The following is a 25,152-nucleotide window of genomic DNA, read 5'->3' as shown; positions in this document are numbered from 1 at the left end:
AATCGGCACGAACTTTCCGGACGACCCAATACATTATAAAAGTAACAAATAACAATATTTACATCAATTAAAAAAATATAGCTTTGAATTTTATAACCAACAGTCGGTAATATCGTGCACTTGAACAAGAGAGAACTGAGGATTCTAGATTATTTATTCATTCAGTTATTAAGCCGGATTTCTCATAACGCACGCAATACTAATTATTATTATTACTATAGCATCTCTCTCTTCATTGTTACTTGTATCTGTTTTTATTTATAGAATTTTGTACTGCAAGAACAAAGTTTATATCACTGCATGATTCACATTGATCACGTGACGAGAAAACAGGAGAGGGGAAGGATGCAAGATCCTCGCTTTCTCCTCGCGAATAACACGCCCTCTAAAGAGCCGCGTGCCAATGGTTGAATCACGGCGACGGTGACGCTTCGCTACGCGTCAGTGTGCGTCAGTGTGTGTCAGCGAGCGATCGAGGATGATGGATTGTCGTTATCGCATCGTGTAAATTCGCGAGAGAGATCGTCGCGTCCTTTTGCAAATTTCGTAAACCATCACAGACTTGCACTACCGACTGCAGTGCGCTCACTCTCATCCGCGCAGAAGAGTACTGCGTGAAATATTCAGCAGGCGGATCGGACAGGAAGTTAATCAAGAACATGCAGGTTAGAATTTATTTCTCCATATGTAGCTGCCTTTGAATTTTGAGTACGATAGAACAGTTAGAAAAGAAAGATTGGAAGAAATCGATAAAATCCTTGTTTTTTTTAATAAAAATTCAATCAAGGACGGATACACGCGTATACTTGTGCCTCATGAATATGCAATTGGTCGCTGCGACACCGATGCAAGGTGGTTCGGAATTCCCGCACTTCTCGTGCGCGTCTGTTCCGTACTCTCACGATTGCGCAAAAGATATACTTACCGAAATATACGCGGACTAAAACGTTCCGAAGAAGAAAAGATTTAGAGATTCTAAAATCGTTTAAATAATGAAACAATGAAGAAGAAATTTTTAAAAGGTCTCATTCCTACAAAAAAGGAGGTTTTCAATAAATTTACAAGAAATGTACTTTTCTGACATTAAATATGCGCTCTATCCAGACTCTAGATACTGCGATCGATATCGAAAAAAAATACAAAGACGTCAGTTATTTTTTTATTCAAAATACACTTTTTCTGTCAAAACAATACTGGAAGCGATTAAAAAATTTTCAGAAAAAGCAATCAGAACTTCGTTTTCGGAATTGTCTCGGAAACCGCGATTGAAGCCCTTTGGACGGCCTGCATGGTGGCGTGAAGTTTTCCTTTCTTCGCCAACTTAAGGGTTTGGAATAGTAAGAAATCACACGAAGCTAAATCAGGCGAATACGTGTTCGAGCTTTTTGTGACCAAACAATCGTGTACAATCTTGAATTTGTACGCCGGTACATTACAAAGCGCAGAAAGGACTAAGACTCTCGGTTTTGATATCCAAATCGAATTCGAAGAATTCTGTTTCACACATGATTCAAAAAGCACTTAAGTAATAATCAGCGTTCACTGTTTGATCTTCCGATACGAATTCCTTGTGGACGATTCCTTTCGAAGAACCGATGAGTAATGTCTTGATTCGGCTCATCTACTATGCATACTATCTTTGATTTTGGCTCTTCTGGACTCTATCATTCCGCACTTTGTGAGTGATTCATATTGAAAGCATCATGTTTCGTAACTATTTACTGTTCTTCATGAAATCTGGTTCAATATCGGCTGCTCTTAGCATGTCTTGGCAATGCTCCACTCTGGCATCTTTTTGATTCTTCGAGCATAGTACGAAGCGTTTCTTCGACGAGCATCAATAAGGTACTGTCGCATTTAATGTCAAAATTGAAGACGCAGACATGTTAGCATCTTGAAATATGGGATGTCCATAGCTGAAATGTTAAGCTACATAATACAACTAAAGCTGGCATTGCAGAAACATTTTAAAAATATAGTTGCATTGGAGCTTGGACTGATGTGTATATATCTATTCTCTTTTTAGAACTGATTTCATATTTAATATTTATCTTTCTATATATTTTTGTCATTGAATAATTTTTGAAAAAAATCGAGCTGATTAATTTATATATATAACCGTTACATAGAATAATGGTGTTATATTTGATATCTTCAGTGTCTATTATTCTCTCGAGTTCTTGCGTGTTGTTTATTTTGGATCAATACTTGGATTTGGAATCTGAAATTACCTATTACACAATCCAACTATTGTATAAATTCGTTTATTTATACGTGTATATGTGTACGAATGTCCAAAGAATTGATATTGCCTAATTTTTCGTAACAAATTGAAAGAATAAAAAAGAATAAAAATAAAAATGACATTGCAAAAAATTCCTATAATTCTATTTTAATGATCAAACAACTATGATTTTATAGAATAACCTGCTATTGATTCTTCAGTTCAATTTTTTACAACATAAGCTATGTATTTTTGTTTTTCTTATCATACAGAAATTTGGAGTACAAAATAATTTATGGCCATATTATTCTACGAATAGTTCACGAAAACAGATAAAAGGAAAGAATCGCTTTTGTGTATCAAACTTATCAGTAGATCTCAATTTCTCATTAAGCATTTAATTTAACACTTTTATGGAAACTTGAGTCAGTGTCTCAGATAATATTTGTCCTTTTTCTTGTTAAATTACTAACTGCTAGTCATTTGAGTAATTAAGATATTGGAAAGCTAATGATTAATAGTTAGACTATAATGATGATTAGTTATAGGGACTAACTGATAAATGATGAAACTAATAAGCATTTTAGGCGGACATGCTTAATTACAGAATATTTTTAAATTATTTAATACATTAAATATATATTTAAACACATTTAAATGTATATATTTATGTTCTGTATTGGGTCAATCAAAAAGTTTAATTCTTTACTTATTTTAATTTTATTTTATTGCATTCAGTAGAAACAAATTATTCATTAACCAAGTAATCACTACCGTTGTCTATAATAATTAGATATTATCAACATTGTTGCCTGTATTACATAAATCGATTTGAGAAATTAAAAATCGAACCGAATTTTGTGACTGACTCAATATATTACAGTTATTACAGTTAGTATCAAAGTCATTTTCGTATTAATCTATTATATCCATATATAATAAAATAGGAATAATGTAAATTAGCATTAAAAAATTTCTTAATAATTTGTTCAAAATTGTATATTACTCTCACAATGTATATGGTTTTTAAGTCTAATATCTTTGTACACATTACATGGCAATTAAAGAAGTTTAATTAAAGAAAGAATATAATACTAGGCTTAAAATCTGTAAAGCATTGTTCTGGTCTTTGTCAGAAATAGCAAATTAGAAGAAACTAGGTTTCTGCTAATATGGATTCTTTTCAAATTTATATTCAGTTCATTTATCAGTTCATTTATCTGAATCAGTGATAATAATTGTGAAATAAATTCTCAGAGTTCACAAAGGAAAGTAGGAGGAGAACGAATGAAATTGAATAACTTAGTTTGCTGATAGTAATGGGATACAATCATTAAATCAATTGATACGCATTTAACCCCTTACCATATCATTTTTCCCATCGTTGCACGAGTCAAAGTTGATTATTTAATTTGTGTATTCGGATAAGTGTCTATCGCTTTATTAATTTTTATCAATTGATTTAATATATTCAGATTGAATATATGTTTTTATAAAAAAGGGAATTAAGTTCCAATATTATATACAAGTTACTAAAAATAAATAAAAATATTTATTTTATTTATAATATGCTAAATAGGTTAAACGGTTAAATAGAAAGTCCATATTAAACATTGTAATTACGGATTTCAGTCCTGTTTTTTAGGTTTGATCTTTAATGATATATAGCACGAATGCCATTCGTTATTATAAGATAAAGAATTAATTTCTTGTTAAGAATCTTAACTTAAGATACTCTTTTTGACATAAAAGACCACTATTTTATTGATGATATTTTGAGTATGCTAAGATATACAATGTAAAGTTCTCTTTTTGCTTTTGAAGCTAAAATATGTGGATTGATTGATATTGACGATATTTTATTAAGTGATTTGATGAGTAAGATGATAATTTCCGGTATTCGATAAATGCCAAAACTAGCTTTTATTTATTACGCATCGTATCTTAAAATACATGCTTATACGTTATTATACCAAATTATACCGAAAAAATATGTTCCCGCATTATTAAAATCAAAATCACATAAATATGTAAATGTATCGAATAAATTAATTAAAATTTATTACGTAAGAAATTTTTCTTTTTTTCTTTTTTTTATTTGCAACGAAACACTGAAGAAGCTCAGAAAATTACATCTGCGCGATGCAACGCGGCTGATTTTCGGAACCTTTCGGGTCGACCTCGTTCACCCTATTTATCCGTGAATCCGAGGGGGTCCGGAGACTGTGAGAGGGGAGAAGGGAGCCCGCTGGAGAAATGATCTTACTCGTATAGTGCATGATGCGTGAACCGTAACAGATAGAGAACGCGTGCAGTCCCTTCAACGGCAGCAACGTTGGTGGCGATGTAGTTGTGTGGTGGTGGCGATGATGATGATGGTGGTAGTGGGGAAGCAGGGTGGGTAGAGAGAACATTTAATTTGTGCTTGCGAGGAAGTAGTTGATTGGAGATACGAGGTACGGCCACATCGTGTCAGACAGGCAGTTACGGCTCGGCTGTCGTTTTCGTTGGATCATCTGGGTGATCTTCTTGTTCTTGCTAGGTCGATTCAACCCCGATCCTGATCCCGCGATTAATTTCTGCGGGTACGCTCGCACGCAGGCACGCACGCACGTGGCCTTAGAGTGGTTTTTGAGCCACTGAGACGCTCGACGATATGAACTTGGTTCTGCTCGCTTGGCTCATTGTCGTGAGCGCTTGTGAATTCCACGTTTATCGAGTACCCACGTGAGAAGCGGCGATTAAGTTTCTCGGCGAGCGAGGTAGCGACCGAACGAGTGCAGTCGACGATGATGCATCGCTCATGACTCCTAAAATCTTGGGACTGATTGTGAGTGCTGCCTCGTGTGCACAGGTACCCCTTCGTGATACTTAATTGAGAATTGTTGATATTGTGTATTAGTACAACGTGATTAATATTCGTGACTAAACATGAGTTCTGCGAAATGTACGTCTGTTTTTTTATATTTATTTTAATCTTATCTCGATATTTTAATAAAATGATTTTCGGATTAAATAAATTTTATCGAGTGCAAATATATTTGCTCAAAACGTGGTCAATTTTAAAACAAAGCGTAATATTCATAAAAAATTCGAGATATATATATATATATATAAAATAGATATGAGCGTATAGGTAATTATATACCTAATTAATTAATAGCTAGATTTTATTTTTAATTATATTTGTTAGCTATAAATAAACTTGTATTTCTCTTAGCGTGACTCATATCTTTCTTTTCCTTTTTTATTTCGCATTTCGTGATATGTGAAATAAAAAGGAATCTTATTTATAGCTACGATGTGTGTGTGCGTGCGTGCGTGCGTATGTGTGTGTGTGTGCAATGAGTTTATTACTGGTATTTTAACGTTTAACAACAGTATAAGTTTTGTCATTTATTTCATTTAACAACAAACGAAATCGGATTGAATCGAATTTCATTGTGATGGTAACTATTGCGTAAGTATATTATATTTTAAAAAGCAGTTATACTTTTTATTAATTGCCGTACCAAAAACTTATGACATACTTACGTTTGTATTTGCGTATATAGCGGACGTATATTCCGTTTTTTTATTAACAATCGTTAGAAAGTGCTTCATTTCATTTCCTATAAAAAGTAGGAAAATAAAACTGATAAGTCTATTTTTACATTAAATACAGTAGATAATTTTATTTTATCAGCAGATATGGAATTATCTGTCGCTTCTTAGATTTAAACCGGAAATGTTCTCGTATAAATTTTCTCATATTGTCAATAATAATTTCATATATTATAATATTATTACAGAGCGCAAATACTATATAGTTTATCAATTTATATATTATGTACGTTGTTTGAAACGTGGGAAACTAACTGGAACTTGATTGCATCGATTAACGACATTTGCGCTTTAAAACGCGATCTAATTAGTAAACATTTGAATCAAGTTATGAGAGAGCTATCATCTGCTAACGTACCAAAATTGATTGCGCTATTATATAGCAATATCACACCTAAGATGGTTTAACCTTTAAGATCTTTGCCGCTTTCAATGTATGTACTCAAGAAAGTATTTGCAGAATACTTTTCGCGCGAGAAAGTTACGTCCAGTTAATTCTAGTTATTATTCTGACTTTAACATTCAAGTCTACGAGTTCATGCGATCTGATTTGATTCAAGTTTTTAATTACAACTGATATCCATAGTGGAAGATTTGAATGTTAACTTGTCTGTTTGATGGTAAACATTTTAACAACAAATGAATTTATTTATTTGTAAAATTTTTATAATTTATTTTTATATATTTCATATATTTTTATACTTTCTATATACTTTTATTTATATGTGTGTAATTTTAAATCCATTTAGAGCTTCTTTATAATAATTTCTCTGCTATTCATTGAAGACAGTCGTATAAAGAAAAGTGATAAAAACAATTGTGGGTTATTCAAGAGATTTGATCTTCTATTTTTGGACGTTTATATCATGAAGTCCCATGCCTTTTCAAGTAGTACAGATCGTATCTTATCGATGAGCAAACGCGCGCGTGACACAGTACAATGTATAGAAGCGCGCGAGAAACAAGGGATTGTGCAAATTGTACGATGTATATAAAAATGTAGTGATTAAAATTTATCTTGTGAAAGGAACGACGGTAGAGGCGTAAATCTCTCCAGTTGACGCAAGTAGATGGGATTGAGACGCAGAAAATCGCAGGGACGCGTGCGTATACGGATAGGGGAGACCGGGGCTCGTTGGCACCATTTTTATAATTTCGTCATTCGACTCTTTAAACAACTGATTATAATAATGAAACTGTACTAATATGATAGAGCAAACCTTTCTCTACATTTCCATGCCAGAAACGATCCTGTATACTGCATAGTTTTTTTGTAATGAGTGAGATACGAACGTATTGCATTGCAGCCAGCTTGCCCCGATAGTGGGGTAAATTGACATACATCACGGTATAAGTTGGCTATGCGTTGATAATTACAACAATTACAATTAGATTTGAGGTTACATTATTATATACACGCATAGAATTGTTCTAGCAGTCTCATATTATATTGGGTCGTCCGGAAAGTTCGTGCCGATTTTTAATAGATGGCGTTGGAACATGTCTAAATATATCAATGTTATTGAAAACATACGATTTATATACATATGCTTAAAGGTGACATTTCAACGCATCTTTAGGAAAAAAGTTGTTTCAGATAAATTGATTCGTGTCAGTTTTGTACTCTTTTGAAGATGGAAGAAAACAAAGAACATTTTAGACACTTGATGCTTTTCTATTACCGGAAAGGCAAAAATGCCTCACAAGCAACAAATTCGATATGTTCTGTTTACGGAGAAGGCGCTTTAGCTGAAAGAACCGTACGTAAGTGGTTCGCTAAGTTTAGAGCTGGTGATTTTAACCTTGAAGACCAAGAACGCTCGGGCAGACCCTCTACTACTGATGATGACCAAATCAAGACACTGATCGAGAATAACCCGCGCTACACGACACGTGAATTAGCAGAGATACTGAAAATATCGAAAACCACTGTCCACGATCATATAGTGAAGCTTGGTTACGTAAGTCGCTATGATGTATGGGTTCCGCATAATTTGGCCGAAAAAATTTAATGGATCGCATTTCCATCTGCGACTCGCTGTACAAGCGCAACGCAAACGTACCATTTTTGAAGCAATTAGTGACGGGTGACGAAAAATGGATCATTTACAACAATGTAGAACGAAAAAGATCCTGGGGTAAGCGAAATGAACCAGCATTAACCACTCCGAAAGCCGGCCTTCATCCAAAAAAAGTCATGCTCTGTGTCTGGTGGGATTGGAAAGGAATCCTATATTATGAGCTCCTACCACACAACCAAACGATAAATGCAGATAAGTACTGCTCGCAACTGGACGAATTAAAGACAGCGATTCAGGAAAAACGTCCAGAATTAGCTAATAGGAAGGGCGTCGTGTTCCATCAGGACAATGCCAGACCTCATGTTTCTTTGACTACCCGACAAAAATTGTTGGAGTTTGGCTGGGATGTGCCACCTCACCCACCGTATTCACCAGACATTGCACCTTCAGACTTTCACTTATTTAGGTCTTTGCAAAATTCTCTTAGCGGCAAGAACTTCAACTCTTTGATCGACATAAAAAACCACCTTGAGGAGTTTTTCGCCGAGAAACCTAAGAAGTTCTGGGAGAATGGAATCTTCCAGTTGCGTGAAAGATGGACAAAGGTTGTGAAACATAACGGTGCATACATAAGTCAATAAATATTTATCGACATCAAAAAATATTGCCTTTGAATTTTCCTTCAAAATCGGCACGAACTTTCCGGACGACCCAATACATATATAAAGTTACTTACAATTAATCTTCTATGTATCACTTTTATGTATCACTTCTAAATACTATAGCAATCGTAGGATCGTAGGTATGTTCTCACTTCTCACACAGCAACAATACATAAACGTACCTAACCTAATGCTATGCTAATGCTATGAGCCAACATACCCCACAAAATTTGAGCCAACGTACCCCAGCTCTACATACATTTGATTTAAATCATTTTATTATAAATAATTATTGTCATTATTCAAAATAACATGTACTAACAGTAACAGAAACATTTCTTTTAACTAATAATGCGATACTTAGAGTTATTCTCTCAAGCTAAAGAATATTAATACGAAAGTTTGAAATGCTCAAAAATTTACTTGGCTGCTCTTGAATCAGAATGTTCCTTGTTTTTATTATAATACTTTTTTATTTAAATGTAACTTTGAGAAAAGTATCTACGTTATGAAAGAGTTATTTTGAAGTAACTTTCTTAAAGTTTTTTTGCCACAAATACATTAATTGAACGCAATGCCAACTTGCCTCTTGTGCCAACGAGCCCCGGTCTCCCCTACTGTACGTAATTCCTCGCGTTATCCGAACCCCTTTGGTGTTGTTCGACGCGGCCTCGGCCGTTTTCCCCCTAATTATTTCATAGTGGATGACCGAGTTGAGAGGGAGAGAAAGAGAGAGAGAGAGAGCTGGACGCGCATCTCGTTCCCCTCCGCAAAACGCGGATATATTATCGCGTTTTAAAGCGCAAGTGTCGTTAATCGATGCACCGCAATCTAACGACGCCATCCGATTAATCACCGGATTTTCCGCCCAGGGATCGCGCTTGGTACTGCTCCTATGTAGGATGTAGGAATAACGTCCTAGATAATAATTCTAGATAATAGAATAATAATCCTAGATTTATAAAACAATTTAGAATTTGTATCACAAACTTTACGGAGCGTGTGGAGAGACATTTTTCTGAATGAGAGTGTGTATTCTTGGTTCCTATAACTTTGAATAAAATTAGATGAACGATGGAAATAATGACAATACCACTGCAAACTTAAGCTTTTTTCGGAAGAATGCATCGCTTCTATCCAATCTCTTGAGTACCTTTTGCCGCTAAAGCATAAGAAAAATGATTCCAATATTCTAGAGAGCAATGGATCAATAGTTGCATAGACCGTGAAAGAAAGCTACAAAACGATCTAACAGATGGTTAAAATAATTTCTTGCGCGACACTAATGGCAGAAAATAGAAGAGACAATGCTTCGGTGTTCTTGGCCGACAACAATGACTCACGTAACATTGGTTTTACCTTTCTCACGTGTATTCAAGAAACATCTTATTTGTACGTGGCTGTGCTCAGTACGTGTCTGTCTCAGAAGTTAGATACGCATGAACGCGTCTGTGTTCTCCATTTCATCTGTGTTAAATCAGATGTGTCGTATTCTTTATCTCTATTCACAAATGGCTTCGTATCTATGTTGATGAGAAATAATCGTAACTCGTTTTATACAAGTTAACTATTAGACATAAGTATGACTAGTATAGATTATATTTACTTCATCTTGAAAACATCTTCCTCACAAAATTTTATAGATTACGTAATACGTGTATATAATTTAAAATTGTTCAAATCTCGCAAGCGAAAGGTTAGATTAATGTAAGTAATATCATTTTTAAGAATTCAGGGTTTTCATACATATTTTAATTATTCACATATTCAGTGTTCATGTAAATATAATATATTATATTTTATATAATATTTAATGATGATAAATATGACAAGGTCGGCTAGATATTGATAAAAAATCAGTTCCTGTGATACATTAAAATATGCAACGCATCAGCGCGACAGAACTCTCGATATCTGCGATCAATCATTAATTACCTATTAATAATAATGCTAGCGATGAAGACATTTGTCTTCTCCTTAATACGGAATGGTTAATAAAATATATTATTTGATACGCAAACTGTGATGGAAATATACTAAAACATTCTGCAATGACACGCACCTAGCGTAACATTATGCTCCGCGGAGTCTGATAAAATAGATTGTTTTTTGACGTAGCGTAATTCGATTAAGTTTTCATGTTCTCAGTTCAAGCGACCCGTCAACTGAAGATTCGTGAAACAAAGATCATTTTACGAAAAACGCAACGCAAACATTAGGAAAAAAACCTTGTATATCGCAACTGCGGCTTGTGGTGAGAAACCGATATGCGGCTATCATGTCATGGATCAGTGTGTATATTATGCAAGAAACTCATATCATGTTGCTCAATCCGATGTTCAAATCCGATATCGGATGATAATTCGTGTTATTTCTTGGATTTTGATGAATCGGAATTTACATGAAAATGTTAATCACGAATCAATCATGCGTCTTATATTAAATATATTGATATAGTATTATCGAGATATATGAAATATTATTTCTCTCCCTTGAGAGAGAAAGAGAGATTACATTAAATAAATTATTAAATTACAGCATAGATTATATACTATTAATATAATAATATTTATATGTTACTATCAGTGTATTATCAGTGTACTATCAGTGTTCTGCTATTGTCGATAACTAGCATATCACTGTTAGGTATAAACAATGGAAAAGATATATCTACTACGTATTAAGTGAATGTTTTAGGGCCGATTGTTCGAACTTCTTGGTAAACTTTACCCGACAGGTACCATATCTTCATCTCTTTTTTAAAACTTATCTGAAAAGAGACAAAAATATGCTACCTGTCGGGTAAAACTTATCAAGAAGTTGAAACAATCGGCCCTTAGAACAGACACTTTAGAGTAAACAAAATCTAAAAGATATTGGGTTGGCCAAAAAGTAATTGCGTTTTTTTTTATATAAATAAAAGGCGAATTTTTCATGGGAAACAAAAACTTTATTAAACAATATATTGTCCATTTTGTTTGATTATCTTTTGCCATTTTTCAGGCAACTTCATGATTCCGCGCTCAAAAAAGTTCTTATCTTTTTCAGCAAAAAACAATTCCAAGAACGATTTGATATCCTCATCAGCAGTCAAGGTTTTACCATTCGAGGCGTTTTGCAAAGAACGAAACAAATGGTAATCTGATGGTGCCAGGTCTGGCGAATATGGTGGATGTGGTAACATCATGGTAACACATCCCATCCAAGCTGCAACAATTTTTCACGAGTGACCAAACTTGTACGTGGTCTAGCGTTATCATGGTGAAACACAACACCTTTGCGATTCACCAATTCTCGACGTTTCTGTTTGATGGCATCATTTAATTTATCCAGTTGACGACAGTATACGTCTGAATGAATGGTTTGATTCCTTGCAAGCAGCTCAAAATACACAATACCTTTAAAGTCCCACCAGACTGACAGCATAATCTTTCTTTGGTGAATATCTGCTTTTGAAGTGCTTTGAGCAGGCTCATCACGCTTACTCCACGATCTTCTTCGTTTGACGTTGTTGTAGACGATCCATTTTTCGTCGCCTGTTATCATACGTTTCAAAAATCGATCATTTTCCTCACGTTTCAAAAGAGAATCGCAGATGATGTCAATACGCTTAGTGAAATGAATTTCTTTCAGCTCATGTGGTACCCAAATATCGAGCTTACTAATGTATCCAAGTCGTTTTAAATGGTTTTTAACAGTCGATTTCGATACGTTAAGATTCTCAGCAATCTCTCGTGTCGTTAAACGCCGATTCGAATCGATCAGTGCCTTTATTTTGCCATCATCAATTTCGATTGGCCTTCCTGAGCGTGGTGCATCTTTCACATTAAAATCTGAAGATCGAAATTTGGTAAACGAATTTTGACACTGCCGCAGTTTTAAAGCATCTTCGCCATATACATGACATAACTTTTGATGAGCTTGCACAGCGTTTTTCCCTTTTCGGAAGTAATAAAACAAAATATGAGGAAAATGTTCTTTTTGATTTTCCATTTTGAAATCGACGGCAAACAAACAATTGTTAACGAAATCGTGTACTTTCTTTTTGTAAAACAAGCTTGAACTGTGAGTTGTTAACCTACATAATGAATTTGCGGTTTAGAATGAAGTTAGTTACATTTCAAGACATGTATGTCCATCTATTGGAAAAAAACGCAATTACTTTTTGGCCAACCCAATACATAATAATACACTTTATGTGTATGTCATTTTCATCCGATGTCTTTATTTGGTGTGATGAAACTCACTCAACGACAAAGTATTCATATATAATATTATTTATATTAATTAATTAATTTCATATTTACTGACTGCATTTTTATATATCTCTTTATATATATTTGATACCTTCAATTTACGCAATTCGACAAATTTCTTCTTTCAGAAATCCACAGAAGAATTGACCAGGTGCAGCACGGGAACGCTGGCGGAGGGAGCCGTACAGAATACCGGTAACGTAGCGGCGACTCGTACCGTGTCCGAGAAGATCATGAGCGTCTGTAGAAAAGCCATACGATGGATGTACATGCTGGATTTGGCTCTGGCATTATCAGGTAGGATTGATGAACGTTTAAAGAACGCGTGCATTATTGTTTCTCTAATTGAGCTTAGCATAGCTTAATTAGCTTTCATACATATTCATCACTCTGTATATCTTTATCCCGGATAAAATATTAATTCGTTAAGTACCGCGAACGAAACTATTGCTTTAGCAAGTAACTGGAAACAGTCGAAAGTACGCATGCCATGTATTTTTCCTGAATGCTGCGTTTGTTTTAAAAGAGCGAACAAAAATTAGGATTATAATCAATTTAATATCGTCAATGTTCTCGATGATTATTATTTTTCTCGATCATTATTTTTCTATCTATTTTCTATCTTTCTTTTCTTTTTGTTTGTCAGCTTTTTGACAATTTTCTCTTTTTTTCCGAGGGGTTGGTCACTGAGGTAATCTTTGTACAAGGGCTAGGTAATTCTTAGGGTAGTCTCAGATAATCTGAGGTAATCTAAGGTAATCGTGATACCATGCGCGATATATATTCAGTATATCTAACCGCCGAGAGACAACCAAATATCGGAAACGCAACCTTTCATATGTTTTCGGGTCTATATGTCCGCCGAGCTGCCTACTCTGTGCTTGATTCTTTTGCTCTGTGCTAGTTTATTATTTTTTTCTGGTTTTATTATCGAAATCGATCAAAATGGAAAATTCTGAACAATCATCGAGGGAACTACCGACTGAAATCAATACGGAAAATACGGCATTGATGAATTTTGACAGTAAATTGAAACTTTTGCCAAGTTATTTGATCGAATTGTTGTAGTATTAGGTAATCTTAAGGAATCTGAGGTAATTTAAAGGTAATCCGTATCAAGGCTAATTTTTGTACACTATAACCGCTAGTGACCAACCCCTCGTTTTTTTCTTGCAATTTATGTCAAACACATTCAATAATACTTTACTATTATTACTAATTTCCGGTCACGTTAATATAATACTTAATACTTATTATAATACTTAAGATCCACTGTAATATTTTTATATAATCATTTTATATAAAAAATTTACATTACATAATTTTAATACAAATATTAAATTGTTCATAAATGCACTTTATTTGTTATACTTTTTTATTATTGCTAAATACTGATTATTTTGCAAATGCAAGTTATAATTACATGTTATAATGTTAATCACGTGTCTTAACATATTTATTACATGTTGGTCACCGATGACCGTTATGGCACTGAATGTATTAAAGACTAGATTAAAGATTTGAAAAAAGTGAATTAAATTTTTGTATTATATTCGTTTATATCTTCGATAAACGTGTTTTATAAAAAAAATATAAAATTTTTATGTTTTTAGCCTAAATTTTGGTCATCTTTTTGATGTTTTTGATCAAAAGAATCGCGAAGTAGAAACGTATAATTATATATTCGACCCAGGAATTTTTTTTTCTCTCGTTTATGCATTACGAGTGCAGTCTTTTGCATGGAAGCGCACTCGTCGGGGATGAAACCATGCGTGTAATAATGAAGCCCGACAGGGAAACCGCGAGCTGTGTAACACAATATTTCAGACGACAACTGTTTGATTAGAATTTTTACGGGTGTGTCGCTTTATGTAACGTAGTATTATATATTACGGACAACGGTTTGACTAGAACTTTTCCGGGTGTGTCGCTTTAAATACCTCGGTGCAACTGTCGCGTAACGATGGGAATGAACTGCACGATCTCGTTCTAAGCACCCTACATACGCGGCAATTACGAACGTGCGAATGTCGTCACTTGAGTCTCTTAGATCGAGCATTCCAAGAATCGCATGTCCAAAAAATCGATAGAAATGCCATACAAATAATATATAGTTTTGTTTTGTTTTTTTTTCACGTGATGCTTCCACGCATACAGTTCGATTAAATTTATTTAATTATCGGCTGTGATTTGATAAGAATCCACTTCACAAATCATTTATCATATATTTTCTCTTCACGGCATATTTACTTTATGGATTATTTACGTTAACAATCAAGCGAATACGAGACATATGTTGTTTTTGGATTATCGTCTGTATCCACAGTGTATTTGTATCCACGATAAACGAGATTGTCCCTCCCACTTTGCACCGTCTGGGTCGCCAGACACGCGCGTATCGCGTAAACTGCACACGGATTCCCGCGAGAAAAAAAACTGTATATTCCGTGATAAATGGGGCTTTAACCTTTTAACTGATTATGCCGCAGTCGCGTATGTCACAGCAGCGAGTATTCTCCCCCGCAACGTTTACGGCATACAGATGTCTACCATTCATTGTCCGTTTCTCTCCGAACTTTCACACATGCAGCGAACACGACGCACGGTTACTCACAGACACAGATTAAAGAGGCTCAAGGCTAATTTCGGTTTAAAAATCTCGTAGGGATGCGTAATTGTGCACGCATATATGTGTGACACTGGACCGGCCGATGCCGGATGGAAGTTGAAATGTTACTGGTCCATCCGGCTTTTTAATTTTATACCTCGTGTACCGGAGACATGAATCGAAGTTTCTTGTTTTTGAGGGGCCGAATATGTCAATTAATTTAACGCCTTTTGAACATTCTTATATGCGGCATTATTGTCGGAAAAATATTTATACATGATGTGTATAATAAAATAATTTAATAATTTAATAAAATTTTTAATCAAATTTATTAATAATTGACACTTTAATAAAATAATAAAATAAAATAATTAATAGTTACTTATTTCTTTTTGAAAGCATTTTGTTGATATAGAGTGAACATTTTCCATAAAATGTCTTTTTAGAAGTTGATAGGAACATTTCTTAATTTTGCGCGAAAAGTAAGCTTTTATAAAATTTATCTTGTATGATCCGTAATGTGTTGATATATTTATTGCGTAATTTAATTAACTTCCGTTCACGTCAACTGGATTGTTAAAATTATTCATGTACCTATCCATATAATATCATTTTCATAATTTTATTAAATAAAAATATTAAGTTGTTTACAAATACACTTTGCCCGTTATGTTTTTCTATTACTATTAAAATAGTCGTTATTTTGCAAATGTAAGTAATTGCGTATTATATCATTCACGTATTCTAACACATTTATTGCACGTCAATTATTAGTGACCGGCATAAACGGAAAGCTCGGTGCCGGGCACCAGTGCCCGTCATGACGGAGATTGTATTAATTATAAAGATCCGTAATAGATGACGCGATGTCTAAGAAACGTCATTTATTAATACACCAAATTCACGAAATTATAACTGACAATAAGATGATGAATAATGGCAGGAACAAAAAATGACACAAAACGCAGCTCCAATCCGGAAGCCACAACAGATAACAAGTAATGTATCAAGATTATTATTTCAATAAGAAAAGCAGCAAAAAGTCGACTATTTCGCTAACATAGATATAAAAACTGTAGAACATAGTACCTAAATAATACAATCATGCTAGAAAATTATTATAACATACTGATTACAATCGTTAATAACCAATTGCTGAAAGAAGAAAAGACTAATAATGACAATTATTATTCGTGAAAATTTTTAAAAATCTTGTTTTTAGAAAGAATAATAAAATAGCGATGAGAAAAAAAATTTCTTTTCAAAGAAAAGTAAAAAAAAATATATTTCCACTTCTCTCCTGTTTTGTCGTTATTTTATCTATCTGTATATGTTTACATTTATTATTTATTTTTATATCCGGATTGCAATACAATGGCAATGAATGAACAATAAGAATGTATCGATATGATCTTTAAAAGAAACTGTTTTCAGTCTTGTCGAGTCATGATATACGTCTATTTTCCGATTCATGTAACTCTAACGTTTGGAATGCATTAGGAATGAATCACAAATGCACATTGTAATTACAGTACTTATGTTCGTTTTTCTCTTTCTTTCTCTCCATCGTGGTTGAGAACTCTCTCATTACAAAAGTGTGACAAAGGGTACTTAAACTTCGTAATTTCCTCGCTTGTACCATATACGCGACAGCAGAAGCAGAAGATCAAGGTTGACGCGTATTCGGCGATTCTCTATCGTAAATATGTCATAAAGAGAGAATATATGACAAAACACACATTCCAGACAGTCCGTAAATTTAACGGTGACTCGTGTTTCATGACGCGCAGCTTGATAACTGATGTGTTTCACTTACAAAATGAAGTAGCAAGAATGTAAGAATGAGAAAGTAGTTTTTATAAATTCAGATTGCAGATTGCAGAATTTTGTAAATTCAGATGACGTTACATTGTTTTTCGGCAGTTGATAAGCTTTATTTTTAAACGGAAAAGCTGGAAAAGTCTGGGCCCAGATTCTTGAAACGCATACGATATCATATGCGATTCTGAGGTCCTCGTTTCAAGAATCTGGGCCCTATTTGTGCATTAAGTCACGCGATCTATTCGAATACGAATTGTTCACACTTTACCGTACATGTGCAATTGTTTGTGACAAATCTTAGGATTCGTAAATTAATAAACTTAGGAAATATAAGTAAATAATAAATATAAGTAATGAAAAAAAAGAAATCATAAATTCCTAGCGTTTACCATATCTATCAAGAATATTTTATGAAATTAAGTTTTAATTAATTTTATGAAATTAATAAATAAAGAAAGAGAAGGAAGTTGAAAAGGTTAAACTCGAAGAAAGCTAACGGCTATCTATCATGAACATTTATCGAATTAATGAGACTAGAAATCTGCTTGAGTGAAAGTCGGAAATTCCAAGTTGATAAATAATAAGAATCTTCTACAATCTAATCTTCTAGACACAGATATAGATAAAATGATTTGGAGAATTTTCTAGTTTTTAAAATTGTATTTGATTTATCAATAATATCGAAAAACTTATTTTATTAATCAATTCTACGGAATTTTATAAAACTGGATAATTCAGTTCTATGAAAAGTTATTTATTATTACAACTGAAATTATATATAGTATATTATGCAGATATGATTATCATATTTAACATTATATTTGATATTTTTTTGCGAATTTAGTTTTATACTTTTTGCATATTTCTTTACGTTAATTTTTTTGTCTAGTATTATAATAGGATTATGCATGGAACGTGCGCTTTACAGAAAAAGGCTGATTTTTTTCTAGTGACACGTGTCGAGCACATTCATGCTTGAGCGAGTGTCAGAATTGTAGGGAATTACTTACTTTTCAGATCATTATTCTCATCGTAAAGGCTTCTTACGAACTTAATTAAAAACTATTTTATAATTGATCAAAAATTATCAATTTAATTATTTCTTTTTTTTCTGTATGTAATACATGTATATGTCGAGACAAATATGTATTTATCAATCGATTAATATTCACACTTTGTGATCCCTCGTGCTGCAACGCTGATACTTTTGTATACATATATTAAATACGTGAATTTACAGAATTTTAGATAATGCTCTATCTGCAATAATTTATTAATTGATAGTAATGTTATCGAGTTGTCATTTTGTCAATCATTTCGTCAATCATTTTCGTCAAACAAACTTTTTTTTTAATTCAAGATAACCATAATGGAATATAATGGAAATCCCTTTATTACGGAATGTACGATGTGGAAACATCAATGTCAGAATGAGTAATTAAGTATACAGCATTTCCTTACGATTTATGACATAACTTCCCGTTTAGCTGCATCGCAGTGCAGTTATAGTAGCTTTAATGGAAAATTGGCTGAGTCTTAACAAATATTTATTTACACAGTTAATATTAAAATGTCAGACTGTCAAAGATAAAATTTCTACAACAATCTCAACTTAAAATAAATAATATCCAGACGTTTCATGTTGGACGCGTGCGATTTCTATTATCAAGTTCTTTTTGAAAAAAAGTCTGAACGCGATTTTTAAAAATGTTTTATAGACAAATTTTGAAGTACAATCTCGTGCGGGGAACAAAGTAACAAACTCATTAGAAGGACATTAAGATTGTAAACGTGTCGGACATAAAAGTGCAGACATAAAAGTTATTACAAACATGTACAGATAAAATAATGACGAGACGGGAGAGAGGTGGAAAAGAAATTATATTATATTTTCTTTAAAAGGAAATATTTTTCCTTTCTTATCGCTATTTCATTAGCATTACTAGACGCTGTTACCATACTCCCATTTACGTTCATTCAAGGAATCAAAAAATACATCGTTATCATTGACTCATCAATGTGGCTCACATGTATCTTGCTCGCGCACGCGTGCTAAATCGAGCTAATCACAACGTGACGTGCATTCGCGTTCCGAGTGTTCCGACTTCAGAGAGTGCTCGCGAGCGAGCGAGCGAGTGGATTGTGCGCGTGTCAAGACGAGACATTTTTCTGGACAATGCTCGCCTTCCATGATAGTTCTCCGGTTGACGTAGCGTGACACAGCGTGAGTTTTTCGATATGGACGAGAGACAGCACTCCGAGAAACAAACCGGCAAGAGCCAGAAGATTAGGCTGCGCCTGTTGGCCAAGTCTCGTTGGAATCAGTATTTTATCAGTGCGTAGATAGAAAATCAAGACTCGAAAAATTATGTTTATACATATGTTATAAAGTATATGCCGCTAAAGTATATAATGTCGATATTATATGTAATACCTAGATATATACAATATTTATATATATATATATATATATGTATATACACACACATTATGTATTTATTATATGTATATTATATTTTTACAGATATACACATTATATATTTACATATATATACATTTATACATATATGTATATACATTTAAATCACTATTACGATATTTCTTTTTATATTTATATAAGCTTCTTGATTATGAAACAATTCTTATCGCTCCACGTGATTGATTTAATCTTTAATTCGATCGCAGGTCAGAGTTTGTTATGGAATAAATGCAATATAATGATTGATACAGATATAAGAGATCCTGGACTTTTATTTGAGATACCAATATTTTAAAAAATATATTAGAATTAAATGAAATGAAAAGTGAAATAATGAAAACAGTAGGATAGGAAGAGATGGATCTTAGCGAGCAATTTATGTCTAACACTTTGAATGAAGTCACCTCATATATGGATGACGCATGAATTTCTGCATGAGCTTTCGTCATCAACGTACGGATGACGATTCTAGTAAATTATGTAGGAATAATTTTATTAACTATTCATGAAGATATTGAATAAAAATAAAATAAAATATTGTTTATATTATATGTATATTAAGAAACAAAAGTAACATTATCAATGTCAAAATACTATCAAGCTATCTCTCTCTCTATCTTTCGTTCAAATTAAGAGCTTGATCTCTGCTTAGATAACTATACTTTCTTTGAACGTAAACACATTGATAAGAATAAAGAAAAATTACAGTTGTGTTATGTTTATGATACACACTCTTGAGATATGAAATTAATTCAGGGATTAATTTTGTGCTTATCATTGTTTAGTAACAGCGTTCCTCGGGATTCTGGAGTTCAATGTAGGGCCGCATCATCAGATTGGCTTCTTCTGCAATGACCCGAAGATCTCGTTCAAGTTCACGGGCGATACGATCTCCATGGGCCTACTGATAGCTTGCAGCATTAGCCTACCAGTAATAGTGGTAAGCGCGCACTTTTGTTTCTCGCTTCCTGCTTCTGGTCGAGTAATAAATTCCTGGAAGAAATTATCATTCCCTAAATGCATCAATTAACAAATCACTCGTGTGTGCCAGGAATTCAGTATTTTTAATTGGATTGGAGACGGATGTCTCGGAATATACGTAGGCTGGATGCAAATTATGTGTTTAAAATGAATTGGTAGTCGCTCCATTAGATAAGGAATATTGCAATGTAAGATTAACTCAACATGCACATTTACAAGTCAAACAAATGAATTTTGTATATTGAAATAAGTTAGCTTTTTAGACGTCACAACTTTTATTTGGTAGAATTGAAGACTTCTTTCTCCGTTCGTGAATTAACAGATAGTTATAATCAACTATTACAAGCCTAATTTTAATCACAAATGTAAGACACGCGGTAATTGATTTATACATTTGTTTGCTAATACGGGACAACTAACAAAGGAATTATCTGCATATATTTTAATGAAATTTGTATTATTTCTATACCGCACTGTACGATCTAAGCACGAGCGTTAATTTGGCATTTAACATTTTAAATTAATTTGTTTCTACGTACAACACATAAAAAATGTGTGAATTTTTACTGTTAATAAAAAAACGAGTTACCATAAAGCGTTGAGAATCTTAAAAAATAAAGACAGAGGGAATATTTTTATTTATAAATGTTTCTTGATTTTATAGATGGGAGTCGTGGAATACATCTGTCATGCTGCCGACAGTTACGTGTTAAATTGCAATGGCAGTAGTACTAGGACTCGACAGATCGGATCTTGGTATGGCCACTATGGCATAGGACTCGCTGCGCTCACGCTCGTCTGCGACATCATGAAAGTCCTGATCGGCGAACCGCGGCCACACTTTCTCGACACGTGCAAGCCGCAGGAGGCGGTCAACTGCACCGATGAGTAAGCGCAATCTCTCCCACATGTTTCTTTTGTCCTGGCTGGTTACCTAGCTACCTACGTAGCTGCAATTAGGTCGACTTTTCGTTATCGGTGTAGCCAACGAGCCCGTTGGATGCATAAATAGTATGCCTGTATAGGCTTTTACGTAACTCGCGAACAGACTGCAACAAAGGAATTAGGAAATATGTATGCGAGGTATACGTTGCTGAGATACCTAGTTGTCGCTGAGTAGAAACTATCGATAATGCTGAAAGATAATTGCAAAATAATCGATAACGCTGAAAGATAATTGTAAAAAATTAATTGAAAAATAAGTTGTCAGATTAATCAAGCGCTATTGTGATAAAAATAGAGACGTAAATATTTTCTATAAAGCGCAGAATATATACATATATATACATATATATAGGGTGCGCCAAAAGTCTGGATACAATCCAATATCTTGTAAACAATGCAATTTTGAAATAGAAGTTTCAGACAAAAGTTGTAAGGTTTAAAGAAATATATTCAACGGTAATATCTGTTTGATTTGGAATTATGTTGCCAAGGTCAAGATCAATTTGATTTTTTTAAATAGAATCCCCTATTTTTTATTGTACATTATATTGTAGCTGACATCGTGACATTTTCAAAACAGTAGTTACAAAATCGTTTGCAATGAGAACTTTCTAAGTTATGAGTACACAAAGTGTATCACCGGCATTAGTGTTTTATCCAAGGTGTAAATAGGGTTACTTAAAAGTTTACAGAACCAAACTTCAAGCTGGAAAATGGTTAGCAGTTTTCATCATCGATTACAATAAATGTTCAAACTGTTGATCTTGTACAGCTTGACAGTAAGCTATTCGATAATAAATACTGCTACTAATGTTTTTCAACGTTTCGTGTGTGTGTGTGTGTGTGTGTGTGTGTGTGTGTGTGTGTGTGTATTCTATATTTAGAAAATATACAATTAATTATATTTTCTGAAATTTTAGAAAATTGTACATTTATCGATTACGAGCGAAATAGGTTTACTCGCTACTTGCAATGATTACATACAGTCGGTTAGACGGCATTCTGTAATGCATCTGATATATTTTATATCAAATTACATGATTCTTTTATTAATTAGTTCTTTTAATTTATCTTGCAGTAAAGTATCTACTAATAAATAATATCTACTAACTAATTAAAATCATTAGTGTCAATAAAAGCTATATTACAGTTTTAACAGTCCTTAAAAATTATTAAAAATTTTTTAAAATATTTCTTTCAAGTTTTATCAACATGAATGCACTTGATTTTGTGAAAATTGCGATATTAAACAGATATTACCGTTGAACGTATTTCTTTAAACCTTACAACTTTTGTCTGAAACTTCTTTTTCAAAATTGCATTGTTTCCGAGATATTTGATTGTATCCAGACTTTTGGCGCACCCTGTATATATATATTCTGCGCTTTATAGAAATATGTATTCTTTCTCTATTTTCATCACAATATAGCGCTTGATTAATCTGACAACTTATTTTTCAATTTATTTTACAATTATCTTTCAGCGTTATCGATTATTTTGCAATTATCTTTCAGCATTATCGATATTTTCTATTTTGTGAAAATAGTGTTAATAACGTGTATATCTTTTCTTTGCAGATACTTTACTTCTTACACATGTACGAATACTGAGTATTCCGATTGGTACATCAAGGATTCCAGCAAATCCTTTCCCTCCGGTCATTCAGCCCTTTCTGTCTATACGAGTATTTTTATAGTGGTAAGAATACAAAAATATTTCTTTCTGACATGTTAGTAAAAAGAACTAAAACCATTTGTTAATTTATCCGCGAAATCCTCTTGAGTAGCTCGTATTGGCAACACAGAAAACTACGGTGTCTGCATGGAATATCTCATCTTGAGCATCAATAACTAGTATCTAAACGATGAACTGCAAAATCTATATTTATATATACATATACATTTTAACCCTGTAAAATTTATTTAAAAAATCGAAGCAAACACTTTGGCAAAATATGATTTTCTTTTACTGTTGAACAAACGGGTGGTCGGACGTCAAATCGTCGAATCGTTTCATTAGACTTATCGCACGAATGAAGTTTGTTTCTTTTTCTTTTTTTCATAAAAACTTTTCATAAAAACTTGTTTCTAATTCTATCGTATTGTACACAGTGGTACCTCCAAAATCGCCTACCAAACCGAACTCTCTTCCTGAAACCGTGGCTGCAATGCTTAGCGGGCATGTGGGCCGTGGTGTGTTCAATGACCAGGGTGGGCGATCACCGACATCACTGGTGGGACGTGCTCGCTGGAAACGTCGTCGGGCTTTTGTTTGCCCTGTTTATTGTGGTGGTATCCTGTCGACACTTCCGTCTCAAGCGTGCCGCGAATGTCACCGCGGCGACACACACTTTCAACGAATCCCTGGAGAATGGTCAGATCGTCAACTTTGACAAGCCGTGCAAGCACAGTGTCAAAAAGCTACTCAATCCTGCTATTGTCGATGCCTCGGAGGGCCGGGAAATGAAGGACATTGCAACTTGGAAGGAATGAAACATCAATTGCTGCGTGATTGAATCACTGGCTGCAGAAAGGATTTTTTCTCCAAAAACGTTGCAGATAAATTTCCGTCGTACCTAGTCCTTTCTTAAATAGATACGTGCTTGTATGTGAGAAAAGCTATGTCATAATCATGGATGAGAATGGAGGGTTGATAATATTCATGATATCGTTTTTGGAGTAATGTTTTTTCTGTCGTGATCGAGGAACGTGTAAGTTAGAGGCTTCCCTCTCTAGCATGTCGCGTTGAGACGCTCGAGATTTATTTTTGTATTAATTTACACACTGCTCAGTTTAAGATAGTCGATTCTATTATTATACATTCCGCCGAAGACACACATATCAAGAATCGTAGAAGTATATAGATTGCGAGGCTTTCTTAGGTGTGAAGCGACACTTGAATCAAAAGAAAAGCTGATAAATGCGGGTAATTAGCATTCATTTTTAACTAACTTGCGTCTAATATATAACGTAAAAATGCTTGTCAGTTCTAAGTTTTTTAATGCCTGACATGTTGCATTTGTTCTTATCAGTAATGTAGCCTATCTCTTAAACTCCTGCAATAATTACGGTTATGTATTATATTTATGTACCACACACTTTAATATTCTGATGTACTGTCAACATGAACATTCAGATAAGAGAAAACAGTCTCGCATAATTTTTTATTGTACAATTTCATAGTCTAAAGAACTCAAGAAACTAAAAAAAAACACTTTGTAATAATGCGCAAAATTTTCGGATAAAATAAAAATAGTGCATCAGAATATTAAGTTGAATCTAGACAGTAGCTAGATAATGAGGTTTGTTAACGAGAGCGAAAATTAATTTATTTGTCTAATCTTTTAATATTTTTAGTCAAATATTTCTAGATAGTTTAATATTAATAATTTAGTTATCTAGAAATATTTAAAATTTAGTTAAATTAAATATTTTTAAATAGTTTAAATTAATAAATTAGTTTTAGTAGTAACCTTATTAATCTAATTTATATTTCTAGATAGATCTTATCTTTTTTAATCTTTAATGAAAAACTGCCCGAGCGCAATAAATG

At 33.6% G+C, this 25,152-nt stretch overlaps 1 protein-coding gene across 5 annotated transcripts; it reads left to right on the top strand.

The window, feature by feature from the left end:
* Nucleotides 1-447: 447 nt before the first annotated feature.
* LOC105284019 (phospholipid phosphatase 1) lies at nt 448-24,811 on the top strand. 5 transcript variants are annotated; one of them, XM_011347198.3, is made up of 6 exons: nt 448-665; nt 12,895-13,063; nt 20,460-20,614; nt 21,320-21,543; nt 23,178-23,298; nt 23,712-24,811. In XM_011347198.3, exons 1-6 carry the CDS (start codon nt 660-662, stop codon nt 24,090-24,092), a joined length of 1,056 nt encoding a protein of 351 aa, XP_011345500.1. In that variant the 5' UTR covers nt 448-659; the 3' UTR covers nt 24,093-24,811. The 5 variants fall into 5 exon arrangements, with proteins under 5 accessions (XP_011345500.1, XP_011345499.1, XP_011345498.1 ...); XM_011347197.3 differs by lacking the exon at nt 448-665 and adding an exon at nt 4,642-5,054; XM_011347196.3 differs by lacking the exon at nt 448-665 and adding an exon at nt 4,644-5,078.
* Nucleotides 24,812-25,152: the final 341 nt, after the last annotated feature.

Source organism: Ooceraea biroi, chromosome 2 (genome assembly GCF_003672135.1).
Source record: "Ooceraea biroi isolate clonal line C1 chromosome 2, Obir_v5.4, whole genome shotgun sequence".
Taxonomy (NCBI): domain Eukaryota; kingdom Metazoa; phylum Arthropoda; class Insecta; order Hymenoptera; family Formicidae; genus Ooceraea; species Ooceraea biroi.
Note: the sequence above shows the minus strand (reverse complement) of the source record. Positions and strands in the feature narration are given on the sequence as shown.